General features: G+C 57.5%; 2 protein-coding genes across 10 annotated transcripts; both read right to left on the bottom strand.

Moving 5' to 3' along the window:
• Positions 1 to 305: 305 nt before the first annotated feature.
• CD5 (CD5 molecule) lies at positions 306 to 8,282 on the bottom strand. 4 transcript variants are annotated; one of them, XM_068944196.1, is made up of 11 exons: positions 8,131 to 8,282; positions 6,371 to 6,409; positions 5,682 to 5,972; positions 5,531 to 5,593; positions 4,559 to 4,864; positions 3,479 to 3,763; positions 3,099 to 3,230; positions 2,518 to 2,571; positions 1,881 to 2,003; positions 1,535 to 1,634; positions 306 to 1,209 (listed from the first exon to the last, which is right to left on the bottom strand). In XM_068944196.1, exons 1-10 carry the CDS (start codon positions 8,180 to 8,182, stop codon positions 1,549 to 1,551), a joined length of 1,431 nt encoding a protein of 476 aa, XP_068800297.1. In that variant the 5' UTR covers positions 8,183 to 8,282; the 3' UTR covers positions 306 to 1,209; positions 1,535 to 1,548. The 4 variants fall into 4 exon arrangements, with proteins under 4 accessions (XP_068800297.1, XP_068800298.1, XP_068800299.1 ...); XM_068944197.1 differs by having other exon boundaries at positions 306 to 1,180; XM_068944198.1 differs by having other exon boundaries at positions 306 to 637.
• Positions 8,283 to 10,936: 2,654 nt separating this feature from the next.
• On the bottom strand, positions 10,937 to 26,225 carry CD6 (CD6 molecule). Of its 6 annotated transcripts, XR_011141219.1 has the most exons (14): positions 25,949 to 26,216; positions 18,214 to 18,285; positions 17,570 to 17,923; positions 17,164 to 17,472; positions 16,643 to 16,942; positions 16,304 to 16,372; positions 15,917 to 16,054; positions 15,630 to 15,758; positions 15,270 to 15,389; positions 15,054 to 15,128; positions 14,706 to 14,897; positions 14,214 to 14,384; positions 11,613 to 14,078; positions 10,937 to 11,053 (listed from the first exon to the last, which is right to left on the bottom strand). XR_011141219.1 is itself a non-coding variant. In XM_068944192.1 (13 exons), the coding sequence occupies exons 1-13, from the start codon at positions 26,178 to 26,180 to the stop codon at positions 13,981 to 13,983; spliced, it is 2,232 nt and encodes a 743-aa protein (XP_068800293.1). In that variant the 5' UTR covers positions 26,181 to 26,222; the 3' UTR covers positions 13,459 to 13,980. The 6 variants fall into 6 exon arrangements, 5 of the variants coding, with proteins under 5 accessions (XP_068800293.1, XP_068800296.1, XP_068800292.1 ...); XM_068944192.1 differs by lacking the exon at positions 10,937 to 11,053 and having other exon boundaries at positions 13,459 to 14,078; positions 15,630 to 15,731; positions 25,949 to 26,222; XM_068944191.1 differs by lacking the exon at positions 10,937 to 11,053 and having other exon boundaries at positions 13,460 to 14,078; positions 25,949 to 26,163.
• Between the last annotated feature and the right edge of the window lie 736 nt (positions 26,226 to 26,961).

Raw genomic sequence — 26,961 nt, 5'->3', positions numbered from 1 at the left:
TGATCTTTTTATGCCCTTTTGGTGTCCTTAGACCAACTTCCTCTTGATGTTGTCAATAAAACCTTTCACCCTCTTGCAGGACTACCTTCTTTCTGAGCCATCTTGCTCTCTTGTTTTCATCTTTCCTAACAGGCCTGTTTGGGCAGTGCTCTTCTCCATCAGCCGATCTCTTCCCTCCTCTAGCACTATCTCTTATGCATCCCGTGGGCTGTCATTTTCTGTTCCCCGTTTTCCTTCACTAGTTGGGAAGTTGGTGCTCTAAGGAACGGCATTTGTAGTGTTGGAAGGAAGAGAACAAGACATAATTACTAGAAAAACAATTTTATTACAACAGTCATTGCTTATTAAATATCTCAGGTTTGTTTTCAGTATTTTTATCCTTCCCGTTCTCCTCGTGTGTCTGTGCTGTTTTATATGTCTGCACAAACCTCACACTCTCCCATATGCATTCACTCAAGCCCCACTCACATGTGCATGCAGGCAGTATCCCAAGCTAACCACTCTCCTTCAAACATCTAGACTTCTATCGAGTGGCAAACGCAGCCAAGCTTGCGTCTTCACAGCTCACTAAGTGACTCAGAGGACGAGGATATGGCAGTTCTTTTCATGGAGTTCATCCCCGTGGTATCTGAGAGCTCTGTAGGCAGCAGCAGATTTTGCTTTCAGCCTGGCCCCACCAGGGTGAGGAGTGTGGTTATCCTAGTTTAGAGCGACAGAGAAGCAGGCAACCCCGTCCCAAACTACTGTGAACGTTGTGGCTCTGTTCTCTGTGCAGACACAGGGCCTGCTGCTACCTGTGGGCCTTTAAGGCTCAGGTGAATAGCTTAAAAAAACCCCACCTTGTACACTCTCAGGTGGGAGACCTATAAAGAAGAGGGTAAGTGAGATGAAGCTTTCTCGGAAAGGTGCTCAGATACCAGGGTGATAGCAGAGCGCCAAAGCCAAGCTAGATTAGGTCAGAGCTGAGAGATTTGCAATCAGTGCTTGTCGCAAGCAGATACTGATCTTCGATGCCTCGAGTTTGGGCAGTCCAGAATGAAGCGCTCAGGTTTGACGTTCAGCTGCAAGGAGCACCAGCAGGTTTAGCTCTGACTTTAGTGGGGGCTCTGAGAACACCACACGGCTGGAAATCAGACCGGGGAGGTCTCCAGCTTGCAGAGGTATTCCCCAGTCTCCCTCCCTGGAAGCAGGATGAGAGCCATTACATCTCTGTAGGGGAACACAGAAAGGCTTTCTTCCAAGGTGATCAGTGCAGAATTCTCAGGTATTTGTCTTCTCTTTTGTCAGTTTTATTATTTTTTTTTTTTCCTGTATGTTGAATCCCACCTCTGTCTGCAGGTCAAGAAAATGACTGATGTAGAAAACAAGACTCATGTTTGCTAAAGTTTAAGAAGCCACAGACAGGCTAATTCAGCAGGTGCTCAATTTAGCTGTCATGCACATGAATGTCCTGTGATAGCTTTGAGTGAGGAGATAACAGGACAGGAGAAGATGGCTCAGGCCAGGAAGAAAAGGGAGCCCGAGATGGTCTTACCTCTTGCAGGGAAGTCACACTCTCCGGGCAGAGTGCAAGTCGTAGTCGCTATCGGAGGAATTGTCTGGAGGGTTGGAAGATCGGGACGCACCTTCCAGAGCTGTGAAGGGAATAAACTATGGCGTGCTCCATATCTCCCTGAGTCGGCAAGGAGAGGTGGAAGGGCTGGGAAGCAGTCTTCCAGCCCCAGAGCAGCCTATCACCCAGCATCAACAACAGCGACGACTGCATCTCACTATGACGTGGCTTTCCCTCAAACGCCACCAGTCTGGTTCTTCCCCGCTGACGTGGGCAGGAAGGGCGCACAGAGAAGTCATTCCCTTGCATTCTCCTCACGATGCCTTACCTGGATAAGCTGACAGGTAGGGGTTCTTCTTGGGAGGCTGTGCATAGTCATTGTCCTCCCCCTGTGCCCTCGGCCCCTCAGCCCGCGGCCTCAGGTTGACGGTGCTGCTGCGGTGGAACGAAACTGGAACGGACGGCAGGAGGGAGCGAGCGTTAAGGACTGAGGAGGTGGCTCTCGGTGCCAACTGCTTCAGCAGAAGGTTGAGTCCTCCCATCCTCTCTCCTGTGAGGCAGGGCACCAAGTGGCCCGTGGCCACGGTCTCTGCTTGCACCCAAGGAGGGAGGCCTCCAGGCAAGCTAGCGGTGCGGAGGGGCTGAGTAAGAGTGGGACAGGGTGCGCGTGAGGCTCAGCCCTCTCTGCTGAGTCACTAGGGCGCCGGTGAGTCAGAGCAGTGGTGGGCGGCAGGAAGCCAGAGCAGTGGATTGGCGCGGAGGCCCCTTGCACCACAGCCCTGCTGCCTGTGTTGTGGTCTGGGGGCAGCTCAGTGAGAGCGACCTCTGAGCGAGTCCCGAAACCCGAGTCCCATGGCTGGGAGCGGGGGCCGGCTTTCAGAGGATGCACGGGGATTAGGGAGAGGTGCAGGGAGGGACCGCTGCCACCCACCTCCCCTCCTTGCCCACCCACGTGTGCTCCTCACCGTTTTGGTTGAGTCCCGTGGGGCCAATCCACTGACGCTGCTTCTTCTTGGAGACTGGAAGGGAAAGAAGGGGAGGGCGGTGTGATAGGACCTATCGGATCTCCCCCAGGAACTGCCTGATCCCTCTGCCAGAAGTGGGCTGCGTCTCCTTTGACCGCTTTCTACCCCGTGGCTGCTGCCCGTGGGCCCCATATGCCATGCCAAATAATCTGCTGCACCCAGTAAGCCCTCTGCCACGCGGTGAGGTGGATGCTAGGCATGGCTTGTGAAACACAGTCCGCCTGCTCTTTTGTGTCTGCTCCGCATTTAATCCTCCCCCAGCGTGCAAAATGCACAGCACCATCTGATCCGAGAGGCTTTCTGTGTCAGCGCCGCACGGGTCAGACACAGGGAGACAATGGGAAAAAGGGATTTGTGCCCCCGAATACCAGGGCGGGGATGGTCCCACTGGAAGCACCCAGCCCCAGCTGCGGAGAGGCCGGCCAGAGCAAAGCACTTATGCATCTCCTCAGGTGTCAGGGTGGATGCAAGGTGGAGGTGCTGTGGAAACCAGCATGTCCAGCTTAGAGCTTGTCACTTACTTTTCTTCATCAGTCTCTTGTAGGCAGGGGGTCCGCAGATGAGCAGGAGGATGCCAAAGAGAATCAGGGCCAAGAAGATGCTCACAATGGTGCCGGCTCCCAGGCTGGCTGGACGCGGCTTGGAGTCCTGGCCTGGAGAGAAGATGGATGGATGTCATGAGCCGCCGGCATTGCTGTCTCCTGGACCTGTGGCAGCCCAGCCACCCCTTCTGGGACCGCAGCAGGCAATGGAGGCTGTCTGGGCAAGGATATTCCTGCGCTGTGCCTGCCAGTGCCATCCCTGATCTGCAGCCCCAGAGTCACCTCCTCCACCAGCCCACAGACATTTGCAAGGGTAAATCCTGGCTCCGCAAACATGACACGATCGCACTCTTGCTTACACACAATCCTGGTACGGGAGCAGGTCCGGAGCCCTCTGTGGCTGGCAGGGCAGAGGTGGAGGTCACGAGCGGTGCAGGTGATGCCCATCGTTGGGGGGTCCTCGAGCATGGTGCTGGAGGAGAGGTTCCCGCACCGCAGCTCCTGGCATACCTGCTTGCCCCGCTCGGCCCGCTGCCTGGGCTCGTCGCACAACACCTGCCACCGGTCCCCGTGAAACACCTCAATGTACCCCTCGCAGGTGGTCAGGCCTCCCACCAGCCTCCGCATGGCCCGGGGCTGGGAGCCTGCAGGACAGAGGCAGAGCAGGGTCAGGGCGGCTGCGCGGGACAGGAAAACGAAGCAGGGCACGGGCTCAGCGTCCCGCCTGCACGCACTCCCCAGGAGCGAGTACTTTGCTTTGCCCTTGCACAGCAAGGGTGCTGTGCTCTGCCGCTGCACCTCATATCCGCTGGCATGTGCCGAGTTTCAGGGTGCTAGCGCTGCATTTGCTCTGCACTCTGCTCTTTCCCATGCTTTCCTATTTGTGCACCGCAGCGCTGCTTTGTTTGAAACCCAGAGCTGCAATGGCATGGGGCTTCCAGGAACTGAGCGTGATATGGAGATTTCCTGTTTTGTCTTTGTACAAGAAAGAAAAAGTGCAGGAGTGGGTGGATGCCTGGGGCATGGGGCGAAGGGGGTGCGTGGGGCAGCCATGGGCACTCCTGCCCCATGGGCAGCACAGGTCCAGGAGGAGCCGCAGAGCCATGGGGGACCGTCGGGTGGAGGGGTCCGATAGGAGACGCGGGAAGGGATTATATCCCTACTTATGCAGGGCTTTGGCTGCCTGGCCTGCAGCCGGCTGGAAGCAGGGGGTCCAGTTTCGCAAGCACCTGGTCCTTCTGTCTCCACCAGATGCCCAAATTAGGACTGGCACTGCAGGAGAGGAATAACACCCTGAATGCTGACCCTGTGCTCCCCCAGCCCCTCACCATGCCTGCCTTCACCTCACACTGTCCAGCTCATGGGCATGGGACTAGTGAGCTGGTCCAAGGGAGGACACACAACCGGGGTGGCCCCGTGCCGGGGACAAGCTGTCTCACCGGAGCAGATGACGAAGGCAGGCACTTTCCCCCGACTGTCACTTGTTCGATTGAAGCAGTCCAGGACTGAGTAGCTCTCGCAGGGCCCCACCATCTCCCATTGTACCGGTAAGTGGCTCCCCGCCTCCGGCGCTGTGATGTAGTTGCCGATGAGGCTGCCGCAATGCACTTCCTCGCAGATTCGGGTGGCTAGGTCGGGCCAGGCGCCCGCGCTGACCCCCACGGCGCCCCACAGCCCCTGCATGTACAGCTCCACGAACCCTGAGCAGCTGAAGTTCCCATCCACCAGCCTAAGCCTAGCAGCACCTGGCAAGAGGACACAGAGAGCGCGGCTCGTTACCGACCAGGATGTCACTTATGAACCTTATTTGGCAAAAAGTTGCCAGATGCTGTATTGCACAGGGAGCAGATCCCTCCTTTGCCTATTAATTGAAGAGGTGATCTCTCCATCTGCGCGTGCAACTCTCCTTGTAGTATGAGGCACATCCCCAGGGTATCTCACTCTTTGTGTCTACCACCCGTCCCTCTGCTACGTGTGCAGCATCTGGGCCACCCCGCTTGCTGTGGCTGCCAAGCCATGGAGCCGCTGGCCCACATGCTGTCATGAAGCCGATAATCGTCCCCCGCACCTGCACGGTCCAGACCTGCCCTTCAGCACACCGGAGAGAGGGGACAACCCACCAACTGTCCCCTTGCCCCATATGCCTATCAAGGGGACAACACTGACATAGCAATCACCTCCTGATCCTGCTGTGCACTAGCGGGTGAGACTTAATTGCACCATTAACACTGCAAACACCATTAATGAGGCCCAGGGATCTCACTGAAATACTCATGTCTCGCGGGTTGCATTGGCATGTTTGCTTCCCGTTTCGCAGCGGGGCTCATTGCTGCACTGCGGCTGATGGACACCTTTCACTGTGCCATGGTCAGAGCAGCCAGTGGTGGAGCTGGGCAGGGACAGGCTCTTACCAGTAGGCTCTGGCGTGGTGGTCTCAGGTGCCGGCCGGGGCTCGGTGGTGGTTTCGGCCGGCTCTGAAACAACAAGGGAAGCACCAGTTGGGGCTGGCCAGGCCGGGGGGCTGCAGGGGTGGCTGGGACAGGGGCGGGTGGCCAGGCTCACCACTGCAGGCCAGGGTGACGTAGTCCGTGCAGTTGGCCAGTATCCAGGTGCACCCCACCAGCGGAGCTGCTTTCCCTCCACACTGGGACGGCTTCATGCAAGGCATCTTCGCGTGGGAGAAGATGAGCTGGAAGGCCTCAGCAGTGGGGGGCCCGCAGCCCAGCTGCTTGCAGACAGCAGCAGCAACTCTGTTCGCTCCGTCCCAGGACACTCTACTCCACTGGCCGTGCTTCTTCACCTCCAGCACCCCTGAGCACCGGCAGCCTGTGCCAGCAAGCTGCAAAACAGGCTCTGCGGGGAAAGCGTAGGGATTAGGGGCTTTCTTCCTCTCCCCGCAAGCTATCGGCATGTTTTCCACTGTGTGATGGTGCTGGGGTGCCCATCGGCACGCGGGAACCTGGCAGTACCATTGCAGCCGGCAGGACTAGCTTTTGGGAAGCCCTGGGCTGCTCATTCTCCTACTGCAAGGAGATATGCCCAGCTCCTGGGCACTGGCACGCTCTGAAACGGCAGTGAGGTCTGCTCATGAAATGGGGCAGGAAGGAAAAGGCACCAGTTGGGGAAGTGCACAGAGAGGTGCAGGTGTGAGCGCAGGTTGAGGTGCATGTGCTGTGCTGGTGAGCCCCCATCCACAGGACCTGCGCATGGGCTCCGGGCTCCAGGAGGGATGGCCCCCTGTCAACACTCACCTTCGAGGCTCGGGGCGACTTCTCCACAGCTAGAGAGGGCTGCAAAGGAGAGAGATGTGAGTTGTGTTCCTGCCCCCCGGCCGCGACGGGGGCCACGCAGCCTGATGGCACCTCTGTCATGGGAAGCGTCCCGTGCAAAGGGACACACAAATGCAAAGAAACTCCCCCAGACCATGCAGAGTGCCCTTAGCCTTTTGACAGTGTTACCCCCCTAGCGGCACTTACCTAAAGGGATTTGAGGGTCCTGCTCATATTAAATATACAGCCTTAAAGCCCTCCAAGTGCCTACTTGCTGGCTGGATCCTTGCTGAGATGAACAAAGCAGCCCCCAGAGCCAAGCTCCCAGTGAGCAACATGTGCTGGGGAGAGCAAGTTGGAGACCCCAGCGCACCCACGCAGGCTCCCCGTGGCCCAAAACCTGTGTTGGGAGCCGTCATGCTGGGCAGCCATGGCCAGAGCTGGTGCGCGGAGCCCCACCACATCTCCAGGGGTTGGGAGCACCAGTGTCTCCAGGCTCCTGGCTGTTACAGGCTATTTCTGCACAAGGTTTACCAATTCCTGCAAAATCTCCTTGGCGCTCTGCATGATGCTTGGGTGCCGCATCGGTCATCAGAGAAAACTGGCGTCTTTGCTGCTACCGTCAGCCCAGACCCCAAGTCTCTGATTCAGTTAACATGCTGGGGTTTCTGCATTATGCACCCCCCTTCTTCCCTCCTAATGCCATTTTCCTTGGTAATAAAAGAGTATTTTCTGGCTTTCATGGGGAATCTGCTCTCACCCCTCCTCCTCACACCTTTAATTAAAAAAATAAAAATGAACGACCTCATGCAGCCTGGCCATACTGCTTCCCGCCAGGCCAACTGCACAGAAGACCTGTCCTGCGGCACTAAGTGCCGCGGAGGCCCAGCTTCCAGTGCACGCCAGGCAGGACTGAGCACCCACAGATACCTTTGCCTGTGGCTATTGCTGCTTATTTCAGCCAGGCAGGTTTCAGCACCTGTGCTGGCAATCATTTTTGTTTTTAATTTGGGTTGCCTGCCTAGTGCTCTCCATCACTGCTTGGGGCTGGTGGCTCCGGAAAAGGAGGTGGGGTGGCCCCCGTGAGCAAAGACCCCCCCCAGGCTCTGGCGGTGAGTGATGCCAGCACAGGGGAACATTTGTGCTGGGAGAAATGCAGGATGGCTGGAGCAGCTCCGAGGAGGCGGCTGGGTGCCCCGTGCTGCCAGGCCCGTTACTCACTCAGGAGCTGCTCCAGGAGACATTGATGCACGAGCTGTGTCTGCAGACGGAGGGCTGAAGACCCCCCGATCGTCTGGGTGATAATGTAACGCTGGGGTGGTGACAACCGTCCTGGGGACCAGGAGACCCCAGGGGTTTTGGGGGGCAGCACCCACGTGGCCCTGGCCGCGGCATGCCTGCCTGGGCTCGTGCTTGCTTCGCTCCCCAGGCTGCAGCTGGGCAGCAGCCCCATGCCTTCATGCTGTTTTTTGATTCAAAGGCCCTTTGTCCTTGCCCTTCTTTCAAAAGCCATCCCAAACCTCTCGTGCTCAGAGGGGTTTTGCGGAGAGTGGGTGTGTGGAGTCTCTGCCCCCCCCCCCCCCAGCTTCCCTGGAAAAAGCACTTGGGCACAGACCAAGTACAGCCCTCAGTGCCAGAGCTGGACCTTGCCATGGCACTGAGCCCAAGCACTGCCTGCCCTGCAGGACCCTGGCACGACCCGCCAGCCCCCAAAGGGATGACCCCCCACCCAGGGTACTCACCCCATGTCCCCACAGCGAGCAACAACCCCAGCACGGGACGCTGGGCTGCCATCAGGACAGCTGGCTGCCTCCTCCACCCCGGCGCTGGCGGCTGAGCGGGCGGGTGCTTGGGGTGCTGACGCCTCTGCTACCCAGCTCGGGGAAGGGTGATGGGGGGGGGGGCCTGGGAGGAAAAAGCTGTTTTTCCTCCCTCTGTGGTTTTCTGCGTCACATCTTGCTCTTTTGAAGTCTGAACCCGTCAGCTTCCTTGCCAGATCCTGCAGAATATGTGAAAGAGTGATGAGGACAGAGAAACCTGGAGGCCATCCTGTTCCCATCCCCATCCCTAAGCCTCATCTCCATCCCATCCCATTTCCACCTCCATCCCCATTCCCATCTCCATCCTCATCTCCATCTCCATCTCCGTTTCCATCCCCGTCCCCGTCCCCGTCCCCATCCCCATCCCCATCCCCATCCCTATTCCCATCCCCATCCTCATCTCCATCCCCATCTCCATTTCCATCCCCGTCCCCATCCCCATTCCCATCCCCATTCCCATCTCCATCCTCATCCCCACCTCCATCCCCATCCCCACCTCCATCCCCATCCCCATGCCTATCCCTACCTCCATCCCCATTCCCATCTCCATCCTCATCCCCATCCCCATCTCCATCCGTGTCCTGTGACACTCTGCCTGTCTCGCTGGGTGAGACTGGCTGGGGGAACCTGGCACTGGGACCCTCCCGGACTGGGGTTGCACTGAGCCAGGGGGAACACTGGGGGGGGGGGTTCAGGATGGTCAGATTAGGCAGCAGGCTGCCTTCACTGGAAGGTAATCCCAAATCCAGCAGCAGGTCCCTCGGCTGTGGGTGTCGGTGAACTATTTCAGTGCAGGACCATGCTGCCAGCAGAGCCGACACTGGATTTCAGGGGGGAAAACCAGTGATTGCTACTAAACTCAATGCCCCTGGCCTTGAGGGTCTGTCTGGGCTGGGATCCCACCTGGAGATACGTGTAGTGGCTCTTACGTAACACCAGTAACACAGAAATAGCCTCCCTTACTTCAGCAACAACTTCCCCTTGCCCTCGCCAGCTTTCTTTTTCTCTCCCCTTCTATATTTACTCCCTTATCACCGCCTGCGGTCGCCAGTCGAGATGAGCAACTTTGCTGCTCTGGCGCAGGAAACCTGCAGCACCTGGCGCTGCAACAAACCTCCGGACCTGCACGCAGGCAGCCCGGGCTGGCTGGGCACAGGTGCGTGGCCCCCCCCAGCCACCAGCCCCGCTGGCAGCACCCAAAGCACCCCAACGCCAGCCCATTGCGTTTGCCCCTCAGCCAGTGACGGGTAGTCCTGCCCCTGTGATGTGCTGCGATGGGCTAGTGGGACATTCAACCCGGTCCCGCTTCTCCCTGCTAACCCCAGGAAGCTGCAGAGCCCTGCGAAGGCACATGGGGTGTGACAGGGATGGAGAGGCGAGGGAGAGGCGGCGATCGACTGTGCCCTAATTAATCCTTCCAAATCCAGGTCACGCATGCTAATGAAGGTGGCTGTTTTGCATTGACCTGGTGATGTTTCCACGAAGGGGAGAGTGTCTCATGTGTGAGCCTGGATGCCAGCCTGTGTTTGCTCTGCCTGAGGGGCTGGTCGATGTGCTTAGCAAGAGCAGTCCCGCTCCTCACACCCTCTCTGGTCCCTCACTGTAAGGCAAAGGATCTCTAAGCCTGAGGTTTTTTGGTGGTAGTTGGACCCCTCGCTGGCTGCCGGGTCTTTGCATTGACTGTTTTCAGCCCTGATGGGCAAATCCTGCTTGTGCAGCTTAGGGGGTGTTAGGAAGATGAGGCCAAAATCACAGCGGCTGAAAGCATCTTCCAGTCTTGGTTATCATTTCTAATATTATTCATGGGTGGAAGCGGGCAAAGGCCAGGTTTCTGAAAATTATTTTTTCTATTTTCTAGCTGGAAAGGAATTTAAAACAAGCGTGGAAGGAGCTTTTCCTCCCTGTTTCGCACCCCTCCTGTTTTTCTCCCCTCTGCTGCAGAATAATGGCAAAGGGGCAAACGCATGCTGCTATCCCACAGGGCTTTTTCCATGTTGACCACCGGCTTTTAACACCAGAGTAAAACAAACATTTTTTTGGCTTGATGAAAAATAACAATTCCTGCAAAATTTTCCCTCCAGAAAACACCGATCCTTTCCCCCCATGGCCTCTGTACTGGGAAATGCCCTGATGTCTGCCCCGGCTGCACTCCCGTGTGATTTTAGCCTTTCTGATCCCTGTTTTCAGTCAGCTTTTATCACCCGTGAAACACAGGCAGCCTCCTGGAAAGAGCCGGCACTGGTAGCGCTGCTGGCGGCTGAGCGGCGGGTCCGTAAGTCTCTGGGCTAAACACTTGCTCTTTTGTAAATATTCATGCTGGAGCGCTTCCCCGTTTACGCGTTTGGTTACACTTTGCAGCAAGGCACATGAATAGTTTATGGCAGCCCTGCTCAATTATTCATGGGTGTATCACAGCACGGAGGAGCGTGGGCTCCAGGGTGGTTAGCAGCATTTCATCCCTTGTTACCCAGAGGCTCGAAAGCAGCCCCGCCGCGAGCACGTTTGCACAGAAAGCGTGTTTTGATCTGCTGCATGGTGCCGGTTTGCTGCAGTTGCACTGTGCTGCAAAGCACGTGCTCGGGGCGTGTTTCAAGCGATACCACGAGCTTTACCCGGGGCGCTGGGTTTGTTGCAGGCTCACGCTGGAACGATTCGGGTTGGACGGCGCTGGACCCGCTGGATGAGCGGACGTGCATGGGACGCAGAGCTGGCGGGAGCAGCGGTGCCTCCTCTCACCTGGGCCGGCAGCCTCCAGCAGCTGCAGCCGGACTGGGAAATCCCTGCTGAGCCGAGCCTGTCACATGAGATGAACGTCCAGGCCAGTCACGCCAGTAACTCCGCCAGCCTGCAGCAGGGAGGGCCAACCCTGAGAATCCCAAACCTCACCCCAGTCACCCCCAGGGTGCCTAAATCCCATGGGATGCGCGCAGTGCAGGTGGCCAGGTCTCCCCTTGGAGAGGCGTTTGGACCCGGAGGCCGGAGCTGCTCCAAGACACCACAGGCAGCGCTCGCCTGGCGGCTCGGCTCGAGCACCCCTGCAAACTGCCTGTGATGCACGTCAACCCGGCCTTTACGCTAGGCGCGAGAGGAGGGCATCATCCATGCGTTGTGACAGGCGATGATGATTATAAAATCTTTCCAGAGGGGTCGGGGCAGGGGGGGAGTGGTTGGATTTACTAATGCACTCCCTGCCTGTGAGAAGCAGCCGTTTAATATGTAGGAGCTGCCTTCAGTGTAAATAGGAACCAGCTTATTAGCTGTTACCGCGACATTATTATCCTAATGATCACGGAGGTGATTTTTCTTAGCGCCTGCCACCGACCCAAGAGCAAGTTAATAATTCCGTCGCTGGCAGAAACAGCATTTTGCAGCAGCTGTCGAATAAATGTTTGGCCCTGATGTACCTCTCTCGCGGCTGGAGATGACACCTCTGCCCCTTTGCCCCGAAGCCCGGGTGGGACCCGGGGATCCCCAAGGTGAGCAGAGCTCCCCGATGCTCCGCGCCGAGGATGCCGTCGGTGGGACTGCGCTGGGGATGGGGGCAGCGCGTCCGCTCCTCAGACATGCTGGGGCCAACGTGGTGCCAAAAAAAACGCCCTTGGCAAACGCACGGGGGATTTCGACAACTTCTTCCCAGCCTCGGTGTCCCCCATTCCAGGGTCTCACGAGCTTGGTCGGGCTCCGATGCGTTAGCAACACGTCTGCCCCGCCAGCCCTGGCCAATGCCCCCGGCCCCTTTGCCCTCACAGCCAGCCAGCCATTTCCTCACGCTCGCCTCTTTTGTCTTCTCTCCCCTTTGTCTGGGAGCTGCGCGCTGCTTTGTTGCTATTTCTGTGCTTCCTCCATTCTTGCGGTGAGCAGCGCGGCCCTTTTGTTCTCGGGCTGCTGGGGCCGCTCGGCTCAGTAAACAGCTGAAGGATGTGGCAGGGGGCAAATTTTCCACTGAGGCAGGTTTGAACCTGTGGCTGCGAGGTAGGTCCCGGCAGCCCCCAGCCCGGGTGCCTGCGGGCCCACCAGCACCGCCTTGCGATGAGCAGGGGTTTGGCGGGAGGAAGTTGTCCTCTCAGGAGGGAAATGGAAACCCGCAGATGGGCTGATAGGAGCCAAGGCAGTGAGATACACATCGGGGTTAGGTTTTCCAGTGGAAAGAGCCACGTGGGGCACAACGGCGCCACGTGCTTTGCTGCGTGGCAAAGCGCTGCGGGCATCTAGATGTAGGAGGGGTCCACCAGCCACAACAGCTGGGCATGTGTGGTCCTCAGTCCCCACAGGTGATTGCTGGGTGCTGCATTCAGTGAGGGATTTGGGGCGGCTGGGCTGGATACGGTCACGGAGTCCACTAGTGACCCACTGCCCTCAGTTCTACCCAGCTTTGGGTGACATTGCTTCAGCCAGGCTTGGGCTCCTCCTCAGACTCAGCCCAGGACAGGGGCCACGGGGTTGGAGGAGACAGGACGGGATGGGATCCTGGGTCTGGAGCGACACAGCTATGCCATCGACTGGAACCCCCGGCACCAACATCCCTCAAACATCCTGGTGAGGGCTTATGGGCCCGTGTGTCCCCAGGAGTGGGGCCTGGGATGTGGAGAACTGTGGCCTGGCAGGGGACAGGAAAGCCCAGGGTGGGCTCTGGCTCCGCCACTGCAGAGCCACTGGGGTCAGGGATGGTTAGGGGACTGCCACCCCAATCCCTGCCACCCCACGTGCCTGTGAGCCAATATCCCTGCCATCCTGCATCCCTGCCACCCCACATCCCTGCCATCCCTCATCCCTGTGACCTGCATCCCCTCCCTGCTGCGGCAGGCTAGGGAACAGGAGGTCTAGCTCTTCCTACCATGCCCATGCCCAGCTTGGGGAGCTGCCTGCCTTGGGCACCTGGCCCTGGGCAGGGGAAACCACATCCTCCAGCAGCCATGCAGTGGTGCAGGGCAGGGAGAAAGCACCCTTCCCCCAAACTGCAGCCCTGACCTCATCACCTGCCTCCAAGAGCTCTTGGAGAAGATGCTGCTCAAGGAGGAGAAGGTGCCAGGTACCTGGCATGTGCCTGCAGCTGGGCTCCCTGCTGGGACTTGCAGCGCTCAGCCCTGGCTCAGGGCAGGCTGTGTGACCGGTGCATTGGTAATGCTGCTCTCTGGGTCCCATCCTCTGGGCATGGGACTGAAGGAAGGCGTCTAGAGAACCAGCCTTGCTGTGGGAATAGTGACTAACCATCCCAGCCACCCATGGCCACGGGACACTGTGACCTGCTTCAGCCACCCACTGGGAAAAGCTTTTAATTGCAGCATGGAAGCTGGCACAGCCCCCAGGGCTCGCCTGCTCCAAGCATCCCCGTCCTATCCAAGCATGCTGTTGGGCCTGGTGACCACACTGCCTCCCCTCCAACATGGAGGAGCCATCCGGAGAAGATACCCAGAGGAGATGGCCACAGCAAGATGCCAAGTGATCCCACCCAGGAGGCTGTGCCCTCCTTTGCCGTCCATGCAGCCGACTCAGCCCCCCACTGCAGTGCACCCCCACCCACTGCCCGGCTGCTCCACAGTACTGCCGGCATTTGCAAGCAGGTCAGGTCCAAGGGACTGGGGGATTTCTGGGGGATGTGCTAGTTCTTCCTGGGGCAAGTCAGTGGCTGTGTCTGTCTGTCCAGGCATTGGCCTGGACTAGGGCTTTCTTCTTCGGGTGCTGGGCCTGTGGTGTTGGAGCAGCCGAGACCACTTTCCTTGCGCTGGGCAGGCGGAGGGCAGCAGGCAGCCCAGAGATGGCCAGTTGCAAGTCTCAGTAGGCAGAGGCCTGGATGTCATCATAGTCACTGCCCTCGGAGGTATCAGAGTCTTGTTCATATACCCCTGCGGGGCAGGAAGGAGGTGGCCAGCCTGCAACGAAGAGCCAGTCAGGCAGGGAAAGGCAGAGAGTCAGGGCTGCAGGAGGAGCCTCTATGCCAGATGCTGCGGGACCAGAGGTGCCCTGCAGCCCTCCTCCTGTCTCCTCTGCCAGCACGGCATTCTCACCAGGGCACGCAGACGGGTCCCTGGCTGGCTCTGTACCCTGCACGTTCTCGTACCACTCCCCCGAGGAGGTGCTGGAGCTCTCAGCAGGATTAGGCTCTGCGGGAGACATGGGCACCCAGGGGTGGGAGAGCGTTGGGACAGGGACGGGCATGTGAGGTGTTCCTGGAGGAGCTGGGGAAATTAGAGTCTTTTACTGGCCTCTTCCATCCCTGTTCCCATCCCCTGTGGTCTTACCATTGCCTAGGGTCTCCCCACCCCTTTCCTCCTCCCTGGGGTGTCGCCATCCCTACTCCCATCCCCTGGGGTCTCACCATTCCCTTTCCCTTGGTTGAGGCTGTCCCCCTTCCTGCGCCCATCCCCTGATGTCTCACCATCCCCTGGGGTCTCACCATCCCGCTTCTCCTCCCTGGGGCTGTCCCCATCCCCATCCCCATCCCCAGGGCCTCGCAGCCCCTTTGCCTGTGTGTCGGTGTGGGCCGGCGCGTGGTTCACCTGCGCAGGGGTATTCGGTGCTGCCATGCACAGGGGTTGCTGCATGCAGGTGGGTGCTGTCAGCCGGGGGCTGCGGGCAGGCCCAGGGGTATGGGGGGACCACGTTGTCGTTGCAGTAGGGCTCCGCAGAGGCAGATGAGCTGGAGGAGCTGCTTGCCCTGTTGCAGGGCTGGGGGGGCAGCAGGGCTGTCTCTGCACGGCACAGGGATCGCGTCAGCCGCTGGGCCACCGCTTGCCCAGCACTGTGCCCGCTGTGCACGATGGGCAGGGGGACGGTGCTGCAAGACAGAGGAGCAGCCTCACCAAGCAGGCCCCCTCTCCCTAGGACAACTCCAGGGCCCTTCGTACCCTCTGCAGTGAACGTCCCGGCCTGGCTCGGTATCAGTGAGACTGACTGCTCCCCTGGCTGGCGTCGCAGGGAGTCTGGGGAAGAGAGGAGGAATGGCACATCAGCCCTGGCATGGGGGGCAGGTGGGCATTGCCCAAAGAAGGGCTGGATGGGGGCATCACCACGCCGTGGGGCCGGCAGCCTGGGGTCCCTGGGGTGCTGAGGGGGACGCTCACTGTAGAAGGTGGAGAGGGCCACAGGCGGCTTGCTGCTGAAGTCATAGTGTTCGTAGTCGGAGTCGGAGTCAGAGTCGGAGTCGGATTCCTTGGCTGCCTGAGTGGCTGTGACTGGCGGGTCTGTGGGGTGAGACCGGACCGGTCGGGCCATCACCAGACAGGCTGTCCTGCCCCATGGCCCTCGAGCCATGGGGCCAGCTCCCCACCGCTGCTGGGGGAGGATGCTCATCCAAGAGGAGCCCTGCAGCTCATGGCAGGGCTGTCCTGTGCCGGCCGCAAGGGCAAGGGACAGGCTGGGACTGGGCTCTGTCCTTGTGCCTCCTGGGGACAGGAGGCAGAGGGGCAACCTGTCAGACCTACCTTGTCCTTTGCGGAGGCTAGGGGGCATGTCCCTGTAGTCATTGGAGACTCCGGAGGGCACATCGAGTCCCTGGGCACTGTGAGTCACCAGGACTGGCCCAGCTAGTGAGGAAGAGGACACGGTGTGGGCTGCAAGGACAGAGAGGGGGTCCCTTCTCAACTGGCCTTGGCTCTCAGTCAGCCCATCTCCCACAGCTGAGGCGAGCCTGGGATGACCCTGACTAGGCCCACAGCATCACCTCCTTTGTGGGCAGACCCCCCTGTACACACCCCCGGGGGCTCCTTACCATTCATCTTCCTCATCCTCAGCAGTGTGATGATGAAAGCCAGAGTGGTAAGCAGGAGCAGTGCTCCCAGAACCAGGCACAGGATGAAGAGCGGCATGTGCAGCGGGATCTGGGCCCTCTCACTTGAGGAGTCCCCAGCTGGAACAGGGGTGCAGGTGGTGAGACAGAGAACAGACACAGCTCTTGACACCTGGAACTCCCCTTCCCCTCCCTGCCCTCCCCCAGGCTTAGCAGTGATGTGGACGAGCTGGATGCTTGCTGCCTGTGGGCTGGTGCCACTTCACTTCTCCAGGCAGAGATCGCCACGGCCCCCCCAGACCCAGGCCACGGCTGAGGCTCCGCAGCTGGGAAAGCAGGGACAGGGCTGCCTCTGCCCTGCATACTCACTGCTCAGGTATGTCGCGCTGCTTGGTTTTGGCGTTTCCACTGGGGCTGGCGTCTGCAAGCCCTGGGAGCCTGGAAGGGCCATGGAGAGGAGAGGAGGCAGGAATTAGCTGGGGCAGAAAAGGCAGGGTTGCAACTTAGTTGTATGGGGGATCCTCAACCAAAACATGTGCTCAGCCTCCAGGCTAGTGCTCGGCCTCGCGGCCAGCCAAGGCTGCCTTGGAACAGGGAGGTGGCCAGTCCTCAGGGGCAGTGTTGCCTGCCAGGCATAGCTGGAGCGGGGGGTAAGCTGGATGTGACTCCAGCTCCTGCCTATTTCCCCTCCCTGGGGCTGTCACATACCATTGCAGATCACACCGGCTGCCCGGGACTGGTGGCAGGGAGCTGACTTGTTGTAGGTCCACTTGCAGTGGGCCAGTGATGGCTGTGGGCTCGTGCACTCGTAGAGCATCTTGCCGGGCAGTGTGTGGTTGAAGGAGGGCCGCTCGACGGGAGGCCCGCAGCCCAGCATGTGGCACAGCACACTGGCCTCTGTCTCATACCATGTGCTGTCGCACACCGTGCTCCACGTGCCCCTGAAGAAGACCTCGACCCGGCCAGCACAGCCATCTCGGCCCCCAGAGAGCTGCCACTGCTGGTGCTCTGCAGGGGAGAGAGCAGAGCTCGGGGACCAGCAGGAACATGCCTGCCTGCATCCCACACAGATGAACACTGAGGGCCTCCTGCCAGGGGGATTTACCCCTTCTCAGAGGAGACCAAACCCTGCTGGGTCTCTCCTGGGCAGGGTGTTGTCCCTGCGGCACACAGAGATGCGGGAGAGGGGTGATCCAGCGGACAGACAGTGACCGGCACAAGGGACCCACCTGAGCACACCACGCCAGCATCCTCCTTGTGGCTGCAGTCGTGCTTCTGGGTGGCAGGGCAGTCCCACAGATGGTCTTCATGCCCCTCGCAGCTCACATCGTCCCGGAGGATGAGCCCGCTGCCCCGGCCAAAGGAGGCATTGTCCCGTGCGTGCAGGGCCCAGCCGCACCGCAGTTGCCGGCACACCACGTTGGCGTCGGTGAGGTCCCAGGCGTCATCGCACACTGTGCCCCATTCACCCGCCTGCTCCATCTCCACCCGGCCCTCGCAGCGGCTCCTCCCACCAGCCAGCTGCAGTCTGTGGGGACCTAGCAGGGATGTCCAGCTTGCACTAGTCCTGGGACCAACTCGCAGGAGAGGCTGGGCGGATGGGGCAGAGTCCCGCCTCTGGGGCACTGCTCTTACCTGTGCAGGTGACCTTAGCCAGCCCTGCTCTGCAGCAGTGGGGCATGGTGGCCAGCTTCAGTAGGCAGGGCCCCCTCTCCCAGCTGCTGCAGTTGGCCGTGACAGCCACACAGACGTTGCGAGCAGAAGGGATGTCTCCATCGCCAAAGGGAGCCAGCACCACAGTGGGAGCATCTGCTGCACCAGACTCCTCTGCATCTCCGCAATGCAGGCGCTTGCAGAGAGCATGAGATGCAGCGATGCTCCAGGACTCCCGGCACACTGGTGTCCACCGCCCATGGTGCAGGACCTGCACTGTTCCCCCACAGGGACTACTGCCATTTGCCAGGCGGAGTGCAGCCATGCCAAGGACACCTGCATGAACCATGGCCAAGTATGAGGATGCATGAAGGTTTTCTCCTCCACTACGTAGTGATGCCTCCAGCCCACCCATCTGCAAGGGGCTAGGGACCTGCAAGCCCTCCCACCTATATGCTTCCTTCCTTCTGCGCTAAAACATGGTCACACATGCTTGGACATCCCCCAGGCTGGCCTGTGAGAGGAGCCCCGGAAATGCAGGCTGCTCTGTTTTGTGGGCATTGACCTGCTCCCCCCAGGGGAGGCAGTCACTGAGCAGGGATTTTCCTTGCCCCTCCTGCTCTCACCTGGCTCCACAGAGGCATTTCCAGTGATGCTGCTCTCTGGGCTGGCAGGAGGCCCTGTTGGCTTCACTTGGGCTGGAACAAGAAAGGAGCAGTCATGGCATGAAGTGAGATTTTCCAGGGATGAGAGCCTGCCAGGAGCCTCTGTCCCCATCCTCTTGCTCGTTCTCCTCACCAGGATGTGCAACAAGGCACGAGGCAATCACCAAAACATTCAGTGGTGCTGTATTAGTGCCCAGGAGGAGTTGGATCAGAGGAAATCCCCCTCCTGCCTGCAGCTGAGGCAGAAGGTATGGTGCTATGATGGCTGCAGGATGAATGGATGCACTGATGGACATATGCATGTCTAGAGTGAAGCTGAGAGCTGGCAACTGGAGTGATGGAGGCAAAAACAGTAGCTAGGTCAGTGGATATCTGGAGCCAACGTGAGAGCTCGTGTAAGTGCTGGCCCCACAGAATTGCACCTGCTTGTCCCACATGGGAATTTGACCCTACACATGGGCCAAGCTTGCCCCCATCACAAGGCCAAGATCCAGTCTGACTTGTTTACTGACACAGACTGTCTCCCTTTGCTCACCCGGAGCTCCATCTGTGCAAAGTCCTTGCCAAGAGAAGAGCTGGATCCTTAGCTTTTGATACCCCGGCCAGCTATACTAGTTACACTGGTTCACCTCTGTTGAGAAACTAGCTTGGGAGGACCAATTAAGACATTTGTTGGAGGCGCCTGCAGTTTTCATTCCCTCTCACTCACTCCCGCACAGCCTTAGCCCTGTGGGCAGTGGGAGAAGATCCCCACTGAACCCCAGCTTCTATGTCTGCCAGATCTGGCTGCCAGCCCTGGGACCCAGCCGGGAACAGGGAGAGATTTGGGAGCAGAGAGTAGCCCAGCAGCAAAGCCCTCCTCTGTGCATGCAGTCAGGCCTCCGCAGGTGGCATCACGTGGACAGGAACCAAAGCGCATAGCTGAAAATCCCTCTCAGCAGTTATTCGCTATGTCTTCAGCCCTGCTGCACCACATTACCCCAAAGAGCACCACTACCCAACTTTGGTTATGTAAAAAACCTTCCACCATGCAACAACAGGGCTATCTTGCAGATTTCCACCACCACTTCCTTTTCCCTAGGGGGTCTGAGCGATCTCCTTGCCCCTCTCTGTTCCCTTTTTCTGCAGTGTTTCTTCCAGCCCTCTGAATTTGAAAAACTTGGAAAACAAAGCCAAAGGGAAGCATTTGGACTGCTGAATAGTTTTGGGAAGGCAAAGCACCTAAGGTTTTTGGAGGGAGAAAAGCAAAACCACCTTTTTGGCTCTGCTCTAGTTCTCACGGTAAGGCTCGGAGATGCTGCAAGCAGCAGACGGCATGGCTGCTGCAACTGCAGGAGGCAAAGCAGGTGGCTGTCTCACCGCTCCCATACGGGCTGCTGAGTTTGCTCTCTTGCTCGCAGATGGCAAGACAGAGGGACGCAGACCTGTCAGCATGCCGGTGTGCAAATAGCCCAACCGTGTCGGCGCCTTGCCACGGCCACTCACGCATGGGGGCTGCGGTGCAGGCAGGAGGAGAGACAGGATCTCACTTCCCGCCTGCTCTGGCACGTCATTCAGGAGTGTTGCTACAGCATGGCTGGAAACTCCCCCCCCACACACACACACTTGCAAACAAGCCTGACTTACTCAAAAACAGATTTTTAAATCGACAGCAGCAACAACCTGGCCCAACCAAACATTAAAAGCAGTGAGTCAGGCCTCACCTCAAATCATGAAACCAGGTTAAAAGAGGTTTTAGAAGATAGTTCTTTTGATTTGATTTCTGGTCTACAGCTCAAAAAGATGAATTCAGGGCCCTTCTCAAACTTTACTGAGAGCTGGGAGATTTTTTTCAACGAGGAGCCCATGAAATACCATGACTCCAGGGGCAGGTGCTTCCCAGTGAAGGAAGATGCCTCACCAGTTACCACCGCAGGGCAGTACCTGTGCCAGGCCAGTCTCCCTTCCTGCTCATGGAAATAGCTCATCCGAGGTGTCACTTAGGACCTGCTGCCTCGGGCACCTGCCTGGAGTTGCTGCCTACCCCAAGAGGCCAAGGCACCACAAAGGTGGAGGTCGCCCTGGCCAGGCTGGTGGGTCTCACGTGCTGCTCTGCTGCTTCTACTTGGTTCCTGCACACGCGGCCCTGCAGAGCCCAAAGTGCCTGCAAAAGGGAGCGCTGCCACTTTGCCAGGACAAGGCTAGCACCTGGAAAGAGGCTGCTGAAAGAAGGAAAGTCTGTCAGGAGACAGAGCTAGCTTGTGGAGGTGGCTCTTGATAAATGCTGGCCTGAGAAGGGAGAACTGTAGGGTAGGACAGCAGCTCCAGGGACCTAGGAAAGGGGAAAAGCCACCACCAACAGTGGGGTTAACCTGTTGCTCACGCTCATGTAATTTCCTGTCACCACAGAAACTCATCCCAGGAACTCATGATGCTCACAGAAATCCTCCATTAGCGGCTTCTGCTATGACTGCCACTGAGTCCAGGGCAGAAACCCAGCTCTGAGGAAAGGCACAGAAAAAGTCGCATCTCTGAACCTGGTCCCCCTGTGCCTCACACAGTGGGACATGCCCCTGCAGCTGCCAGCTTCATCCTCCATACACCCTCCGAGCCCCACGGATGCGCCCAGCTCCCATGCGGGGACAAGCGGACCCAGCGCTGGCAGCGACACGGTGCAGGCATGCGCATCGCAGCCCACAAGCCCAGCCGGAAGGCGACACTGAGCCAGGGAGATAGCACACAAAATGGCAAGCCCTGGGCTACCTCAAAATGGTGGCCCCGCAGCGAGCGCCACCGGGAAACACCGCGGCAAGCTCCTGAGCTGGTCTCCCAGGCCGTGCCACACGAGTCTTTTGCACCCCTAAATCTGAATCCCGGGGTTCGTGCATTGGCCCTTCGGGGGGCTAAAAAGGTCTCTAAACGCAGGATGGGGGAGACATGCTTGGAGGGCCAAGTCCTGGAGCAGAAAGACAGGTTTCAGCAGATCCGTTTGTAGGATGGAGGGAAGTGGAATCTCACTTTGAATGTAGAAATATTGGGAAACTGTTCACAGATGGGAAAATCCAGTAGCAAAGTAGCATCACGAGCCTCGGCTGTCTCCACTTGCCAGCACGCTGCGCTGCCAGCCTGAGCAGCACCCTCTCTGCCACCACAAATGGAAAGCATTTGGCATTCCCATCTCCCAAACCTGCCTGGTTTTCATGCCGAAGGCTCCTTTGCGGGGAGACGCTGTTAGCACCCGAAACATGGCCTCCCCGCTGCCAGGACGAGGCTCAGCGCTCTTCCCTGCTCTGCTCAACCCAGGGCTTAGCATAAGGCTCTTCCGCCTGTCCCCAGACCCCAGCGAGCTGATTCCACATCTGAATAGATGTCACTGTCACAGCGGTTTAGTTTTAGATGAAACACTTTCATCTCTCCCCGCTGGCAGGTTGCGCCCCAAGGGCACGGTATCATTTCAGTCGCGTCTCTCTGATTCTATCCTCCTTGTCTTGCTGTCCTTACTCTCTCCCTTCCCTTTAATTTAACCGACATCAACAGCCCATTTCAGCAAGGGCTTTAGCAGGGAGCTGACAGCCCTGCTGAGCTGCTCGCTGGGCTCTGATGTTTATCAGAGAAAACACAGAAAAATTACATGGCCTGAATCTGCTGTTCAGCTCCTCCTGGGCAGAGGATGCATGCTGAAGGATGAAGCTAGGTGTCTTTGCTGTGATTGCAGTTGAGATCATGTGATTATTTATTCCCCTAATAGCAAAGGGTGTGATGCAGGGTTCCTTACTCAGCCCCTGGAAATGGCTTCACTGGGGAGCGGGGACAGCTCTTCTTCCTACAGCCTCAGCCAGGCCAGCGCACCCAAAACAAATAGCTGGAGCAGAACTGGGACCGCAGATGGACCTGGGGCCAGAGACAGACCTGGCACTGTTCCCTTCCCTGCTGAAGGCCTCAGCTGGGGTTCACCTCACCTCACATGGCTGAGGTGCTCCACCACAGAGCTGCTCAAGGTGACCATGCTGTGGTGAGCTGGGTCCTGTCCTCACACCCCTTTCACCAGTGCAGCTGCAAACAGAGCTGAGCCCAACCAGCCAGGCAGGACCAGCCATTTCACGTTTGGCCACATGAATCATCTGCTTTGCCTCAATGGCTCCCCAGCGTACGGCGGAAACTGCTAGTGCTTGGCCGCCTCTGAGGGAGGCACATCAAGATGCATGAGGTCACTTAAAAAATTCCGTGGTAAACTGGTTGAATGAAGAGAAGTGTTGTGTATCCAGTGCCCTGTACTTCATATACCACTTGTCTTTCTGCTCTGCGCTCAGATTGTGCCAAATAGCTTTGAGCTACTGATCCATGAGAGGCTCCCGGCTGCAGTGCACAGTACAGTGCCAAGACTGGAGGTGCAGATCAAGGGGAAGAGGACTCCCTGCCGCTCTCAAACCCCTTGCTAGTCACTACCTGATGTCGACATGCAAGATCCCAGCAACCACACGCATCTCCTGTAGCACACGAAATCCTCCCCAAAGACACCACGCACCACGACACTGTTTGACCCTGAGTTAGCCCCTTACGTTTCAAAGTATGCCAGAGGCGATCCATCAAAATAAGCACTGCTACTGCAAAAACAAAGTTGCTGTTGTTGAGGCCATCACATGCATCTTAATGATGAAATTTATTTTCTCCTTGCTTTAAATAATAGCCAGCTAAAATGGACTGTATGGAAACAGAAGATGCTATGCACTATGGAGAAAATACCTGAAAGGGTCACGGGCTGTGGGGGTTAGCAGCCTCAGGCTACGCTCTACAGTGCTTATAAATCCTACTTGCACTTCTGTCCATCAATTACTACATGATATATCAATTCATTTAACCTACTTGTGTGGAGTTTGCATCAGGACGCCTTTGTTTGGGGCAGACATCCCAGGCTGCTGGGATAGAATAGGCTTCACAAAAAACAAATAAGGTCAGTACTTTTTCCTGTGAAATAAAATCTCATAAAAAATAAGATTGCCTGTAGACTATTGGGAAGGATCCTTTGCTGGTCATTTGGGTAAGACCCAACATCCACAGTTTGCTGATCAATTCACTGGAGAATTTATTGATGATATTTCAAGACCTGATTCTAGCAACGGTTCGTCTGGCTGCTACTTTTTCCCTGGCTGCTGCTTTTTCCCTGGCTGCTACTTTTTTGCCTGAATGGTCTCCGACTTCTTATTAAAAAAAAGATAAGAGACAGAGACGAAAAAATGGACCCCAAAAAGGCACCTGGGAAGCGTGATGGGCTTGCAAAGCAGTATGAGCACAGAATCAGGGCAGGCACAGCAGGAAAGAGTCACCTCATGAGGTCCTGCTGCTTGTGGGAGCCTCAGGGACTGGCCACAGATAGAGGGAAGACAGTAGGCTGGAGAAACCTTTACTCTCACCCAATATGGCCATTCTTCCATTCCTAAGCTGGGATTCTTTAGCACAGGCAAAAGGCAGTTATTTACAGCCCTGAACAGGTCCAGCCCTGCTGAGTGACTTGCCCCAGCCCCAGAAAAATGTTTGGTCTTGAGCACTGGGAGAAAAGATGGAGTGCTGGTCTCCCTCCTTGCAGATCCTGCCAATGGCAGGGGCATGAGGAGAGCCAGGGCTGAAGTCCTGGTGATTTCCTAGGATGCAGAAGCTTGTTCTCCTCGGAAAGCAGACTGAGACTGCACACAACACTCCCAAAGGCCACTTTGGCAGCCCTCCTCCCCTCCCCTGTTCCTCCCCGACCATTAAAGTGGTGCCAATAGAAGTCAAACTATTGTGCCTCAAATCACATCCAGGTCAGCGCGAGCAAGGAGGAAACCAGAAGAAGAACAACAAAGAAGCAAAGAGGAGCCATTATGCAGAAACAAGAGAGAGATGACAATAATTCATTAATTGATCAGTAACAACAGCAGCCACAGAGTTAGCAGTTGTTTCTGTCAGCCATTTTGGGTGTGAGAACACCTTGAACCCCACACATCCGAGAGGAGGAGATGGCACCGTCCCAAGAAAACTTTCTGCTCAGATGCAGTGACTGACAAAATGATCAGCTATGACGGGAGCTGGAGAAAAGGCACCAAAAGCCTAGTACCAGCAATGCACAACATGGTGGGAATGTGGGTCCCAGAGAAATTGGCTTGTCCATTCACTCGGCAGAAAGCAGCACTGGGAGGAGGTTTCTTCATGTGCTGGGGGCCCACCGGGTCGGGAGGTGTCAGGGACTGCCCTTGAGTCTGGTTATTAATAAGAGCAATAATCTACTTCTTGGGGCTAATTTCAGATCAGTGCTCAATACAGATGATGTGATCCATCTGCTGGGGACCTTCATTTCCCCCGCAGTGCAGACTTACAGAGGATTTAGGCTAGGTGCCTAAAATTCAGTGAGGGCCATATCTATGTTAAGTGCTTAAGTTAAGCTGGTCCCGGGCCAATAACAATAACAATACTGGGTGTCCAGGGCTGACATTAGCAAAGTGCTCTGCCTCACTTTGTGCCTGCAGGAGGGCTTGGCTGTTCACTATGGCCTCCCCTCGATCCAGAGGCTGTGTGTGAGGACATCGGTATGGGGGAAAAAGCAAGGAGAGCTTCCCCAAGCCCATTGATTCGGGGGCAAATTCCTGTTCCTTTGGCCTTGCGTAGCTGTCTACAGGAAGGCTCTGCTGCTCTGTCCAGATCTGCCACAGGGAAAAGGAAGGGCCACTCAAGGGGGAAATTTCCCTTGAAAGTTATCTTGGGGAGCAAATGAGCAGCTGTATGCTCTCTTCTTAGAGCAGGTCTCTGGCCATCTGTGCTCTGCTGTCACCCTTCTTCCCATACTGATCCCCTGCGACGTGGCTCTGCAGTTAGCCCCATCACCTCCCATCCTGTGTCCTGTGTCCTGCTGGGGATCCTTTCTCCATCCCAGCTCTGCCTCCAGGTTTGAGGCTGGGCTAGGAAGGAGAGCAAGGGGACTTCCTTTTGGGGACCAATTGCCTTCTTGGGTGGTGTTTTGGGGCATCTTGGCCTGGTCATCCCCTCAGGCGGTAAGGGAGATGGGTTCACACGCAGTAGGCAATGGTCAAAAGGGCTGCCTCTACGGAGTAGAGGGCTTGGTCTGTCCTCCACAAGGCAGGGAAGGTGTGAGAGCTGGTAGATGGGACAGTTCCTCTCGGGGACCTTCAGATTTGTCCCTTGTGCCCTTACCTCATGATGGCTGTTTGGAAGTATGCTTAAGAGGTATTTGGGGGAGACTGAGCGCATAGGAAAAGCCTCCATCTCCCACCTTGAGAATATGACCCTTAGTGCATAACCCATCCTGCGAGTCCTTTTATAATCCCCAAACTCAATAGTACCCAAACAGGTCCCTTTGCTTATTCCAATCAAGAGGTAAGAAGGCGAAAGAAGGCAGGGTGGAGGTCACCCCAGTCCCATGCCAGGTGGAAAAGAGGCTCGTTTCCAGAGCTGTCTACATGGCACTCTTGCTCACAACTGAATTTGAACAAATGCTAATAAGATCCACTCTGCCTGCACAAACAACTTCAAGACGGCTGCAAGCGCCTACCCCTGGGGAAGGACTGACCCAGAGCGGGGTGAGGTGGAAGGTGCCCATTTCCAAAGACAGAAGAGCCATTACCTTAGCCTGAATCTCACGGTATGAGTGTTTGCACCTGGCGGTCCTCTCATGAAGAAATGTGAGGGAAGCAAAGGAGGGCGAGAGGGAGTGATGAAGATGACATACCTTGTCCAGGCGCTGCCAAGGAGAGAGCCGCCAAGAGTGTGTAGAGCATCTCCATCCTTCTCACAGGCTGCTGAGTGGTCCCATCGTGGGCTTCAGACAGTCCTGTCCTCCCACCACCTTTCTCAGTTGCTTGGAGGCATGGTTTTGCTGCAGCCCTGTGCGCACTCTCTCTCTCTGCCTCTCTCTCCTTTTCCGTCTTGTGGTTGAGGTCTCCAGGAAGCCAGCTCAGCATCTTGGGGGTGGAGGGAGGGGAGAAAGTGAGCAGAACGGAGCAACTGCCAGAGTGGCTTCATCCTGCAAAGTGCAGCAAACAAATGAGCCATTTGTCAGGAGGAAATAGCACCCCTGAGCAGGGAAAGGGATTAGATCAAGGTGGGCTTCGCTCAGGTACCATGCCACACATCTGCTGCGTCCCTGCAAGTCACAGCACCGCCTTGGGGAGCCACGAGGACCTTGTGGTCCCACAGCTGGTGGTACCCAGCTGCAAGGGCATGTGCCTTGCTGGGGCCAGGATTTGTGTCTCCTGGTGTCCCACCATGTCCAGAACTGGGGCCTACCTGGGGGGTGGGGGGGGGGGGTCTCCCTGCAGCTCAGGGCCCTGCCTGAGCGTTGGGACCTTTACAGGGCGATGGAGGCAGCGGGTGTTGGCGCAGAGGGCCCCAGGGCAGCCCTGGCGGCTCCGCAGCCACCAGGGAAGGGAGCCCCCAGGGAGCCATCCCACTGCTCAGCTCCCTCCATCCCCTGCCACCTTCAGGGCAGTCGCCCGGCCCGGGGAGCATCCACATGGCGGGTGCCTGCCAGCGCAGCCCTGCTGCCCTCTGGAGGCCGGGCCCGCCCCAAGGCCGGGGTGCCCCTCTCTGCCCTAAGATGTGGGGGGTTCCCCCGGGGGGGGATCCCCGGCCATGGCGACCCAGGGTCTGAGTTTTGGGCTGTGGCGGGCTCTAATAGGGTGTCTCTGGCTCTTTCTCCCCCTCACTCCCTCCTTTCCTCAGCCAACCTTTTTCTTTGAAACC

Source organism: Struthio camelus, chromosome 5, assembly GCF_040807025.1.
Source record: "Struthio camelus isolate bStrCam1 chromosome 5, bStrCam1.hap1, whole genome shotgun sequence".
Classification (NCBI taxonomy): domain Eukaryota; kingdom Metazoa; phylum Chordata; class Aves; order Struthioniformes; family Struthionidae; genus Struthio; species Struthio camelus.
The sequence above is the reverse complement of the archived record's forward strand: the minus strand, read 5'-3'. Positions and strand labels throughout refer to the sequence as shown.

Bases quoted from the DNA above. Each gene is read 5' to 3' on its own strand.
- CD5 (XM_068944196.1), bottom strand. From the start codon at position 8,182: ATGGCAGCCCAGCGTCCCGTGCTGGGGTTGTTGCTCGCTGTGGGGACA. The intron at 3,764-4,558 runs GTGAGACAGCTT...TCTGTCCTGCAG, and splicing joins TGCCTTCGTCATCTGCTCCG to GCTCCCAGCCCCGGGCCATG. The intron at 1,635-1,880 runs GTAAGGCATCGT...TTCCCTTCACAG, and splicing joins CTACCTGTCAGCTTATCCAG to CTCTGGAAGGTGCGTCCCGA.
- CD6 (XM_068944192.1), bottom strand. From the start codon at position 26,180: ATGCTGAGCTGGCTTCCTGGAGACCTCAACCACAAGACGGAAAAGGAG. The intron at 16,373-16,642 runs GTATGTGACAGC...TGGCCCTTCCAG, and splicing joins AGCCGGTGTGATCTGCAATG to GCTCCCAGGGCTTGCAGACG. The intron at 15,129-15,269 runs GTGAGCGTCCCC...TCTCTTCCCCAG, and splicing joins GGCCCTCTCCACCTTCTACA to ACTCCCTGCGACGCCAGCCA.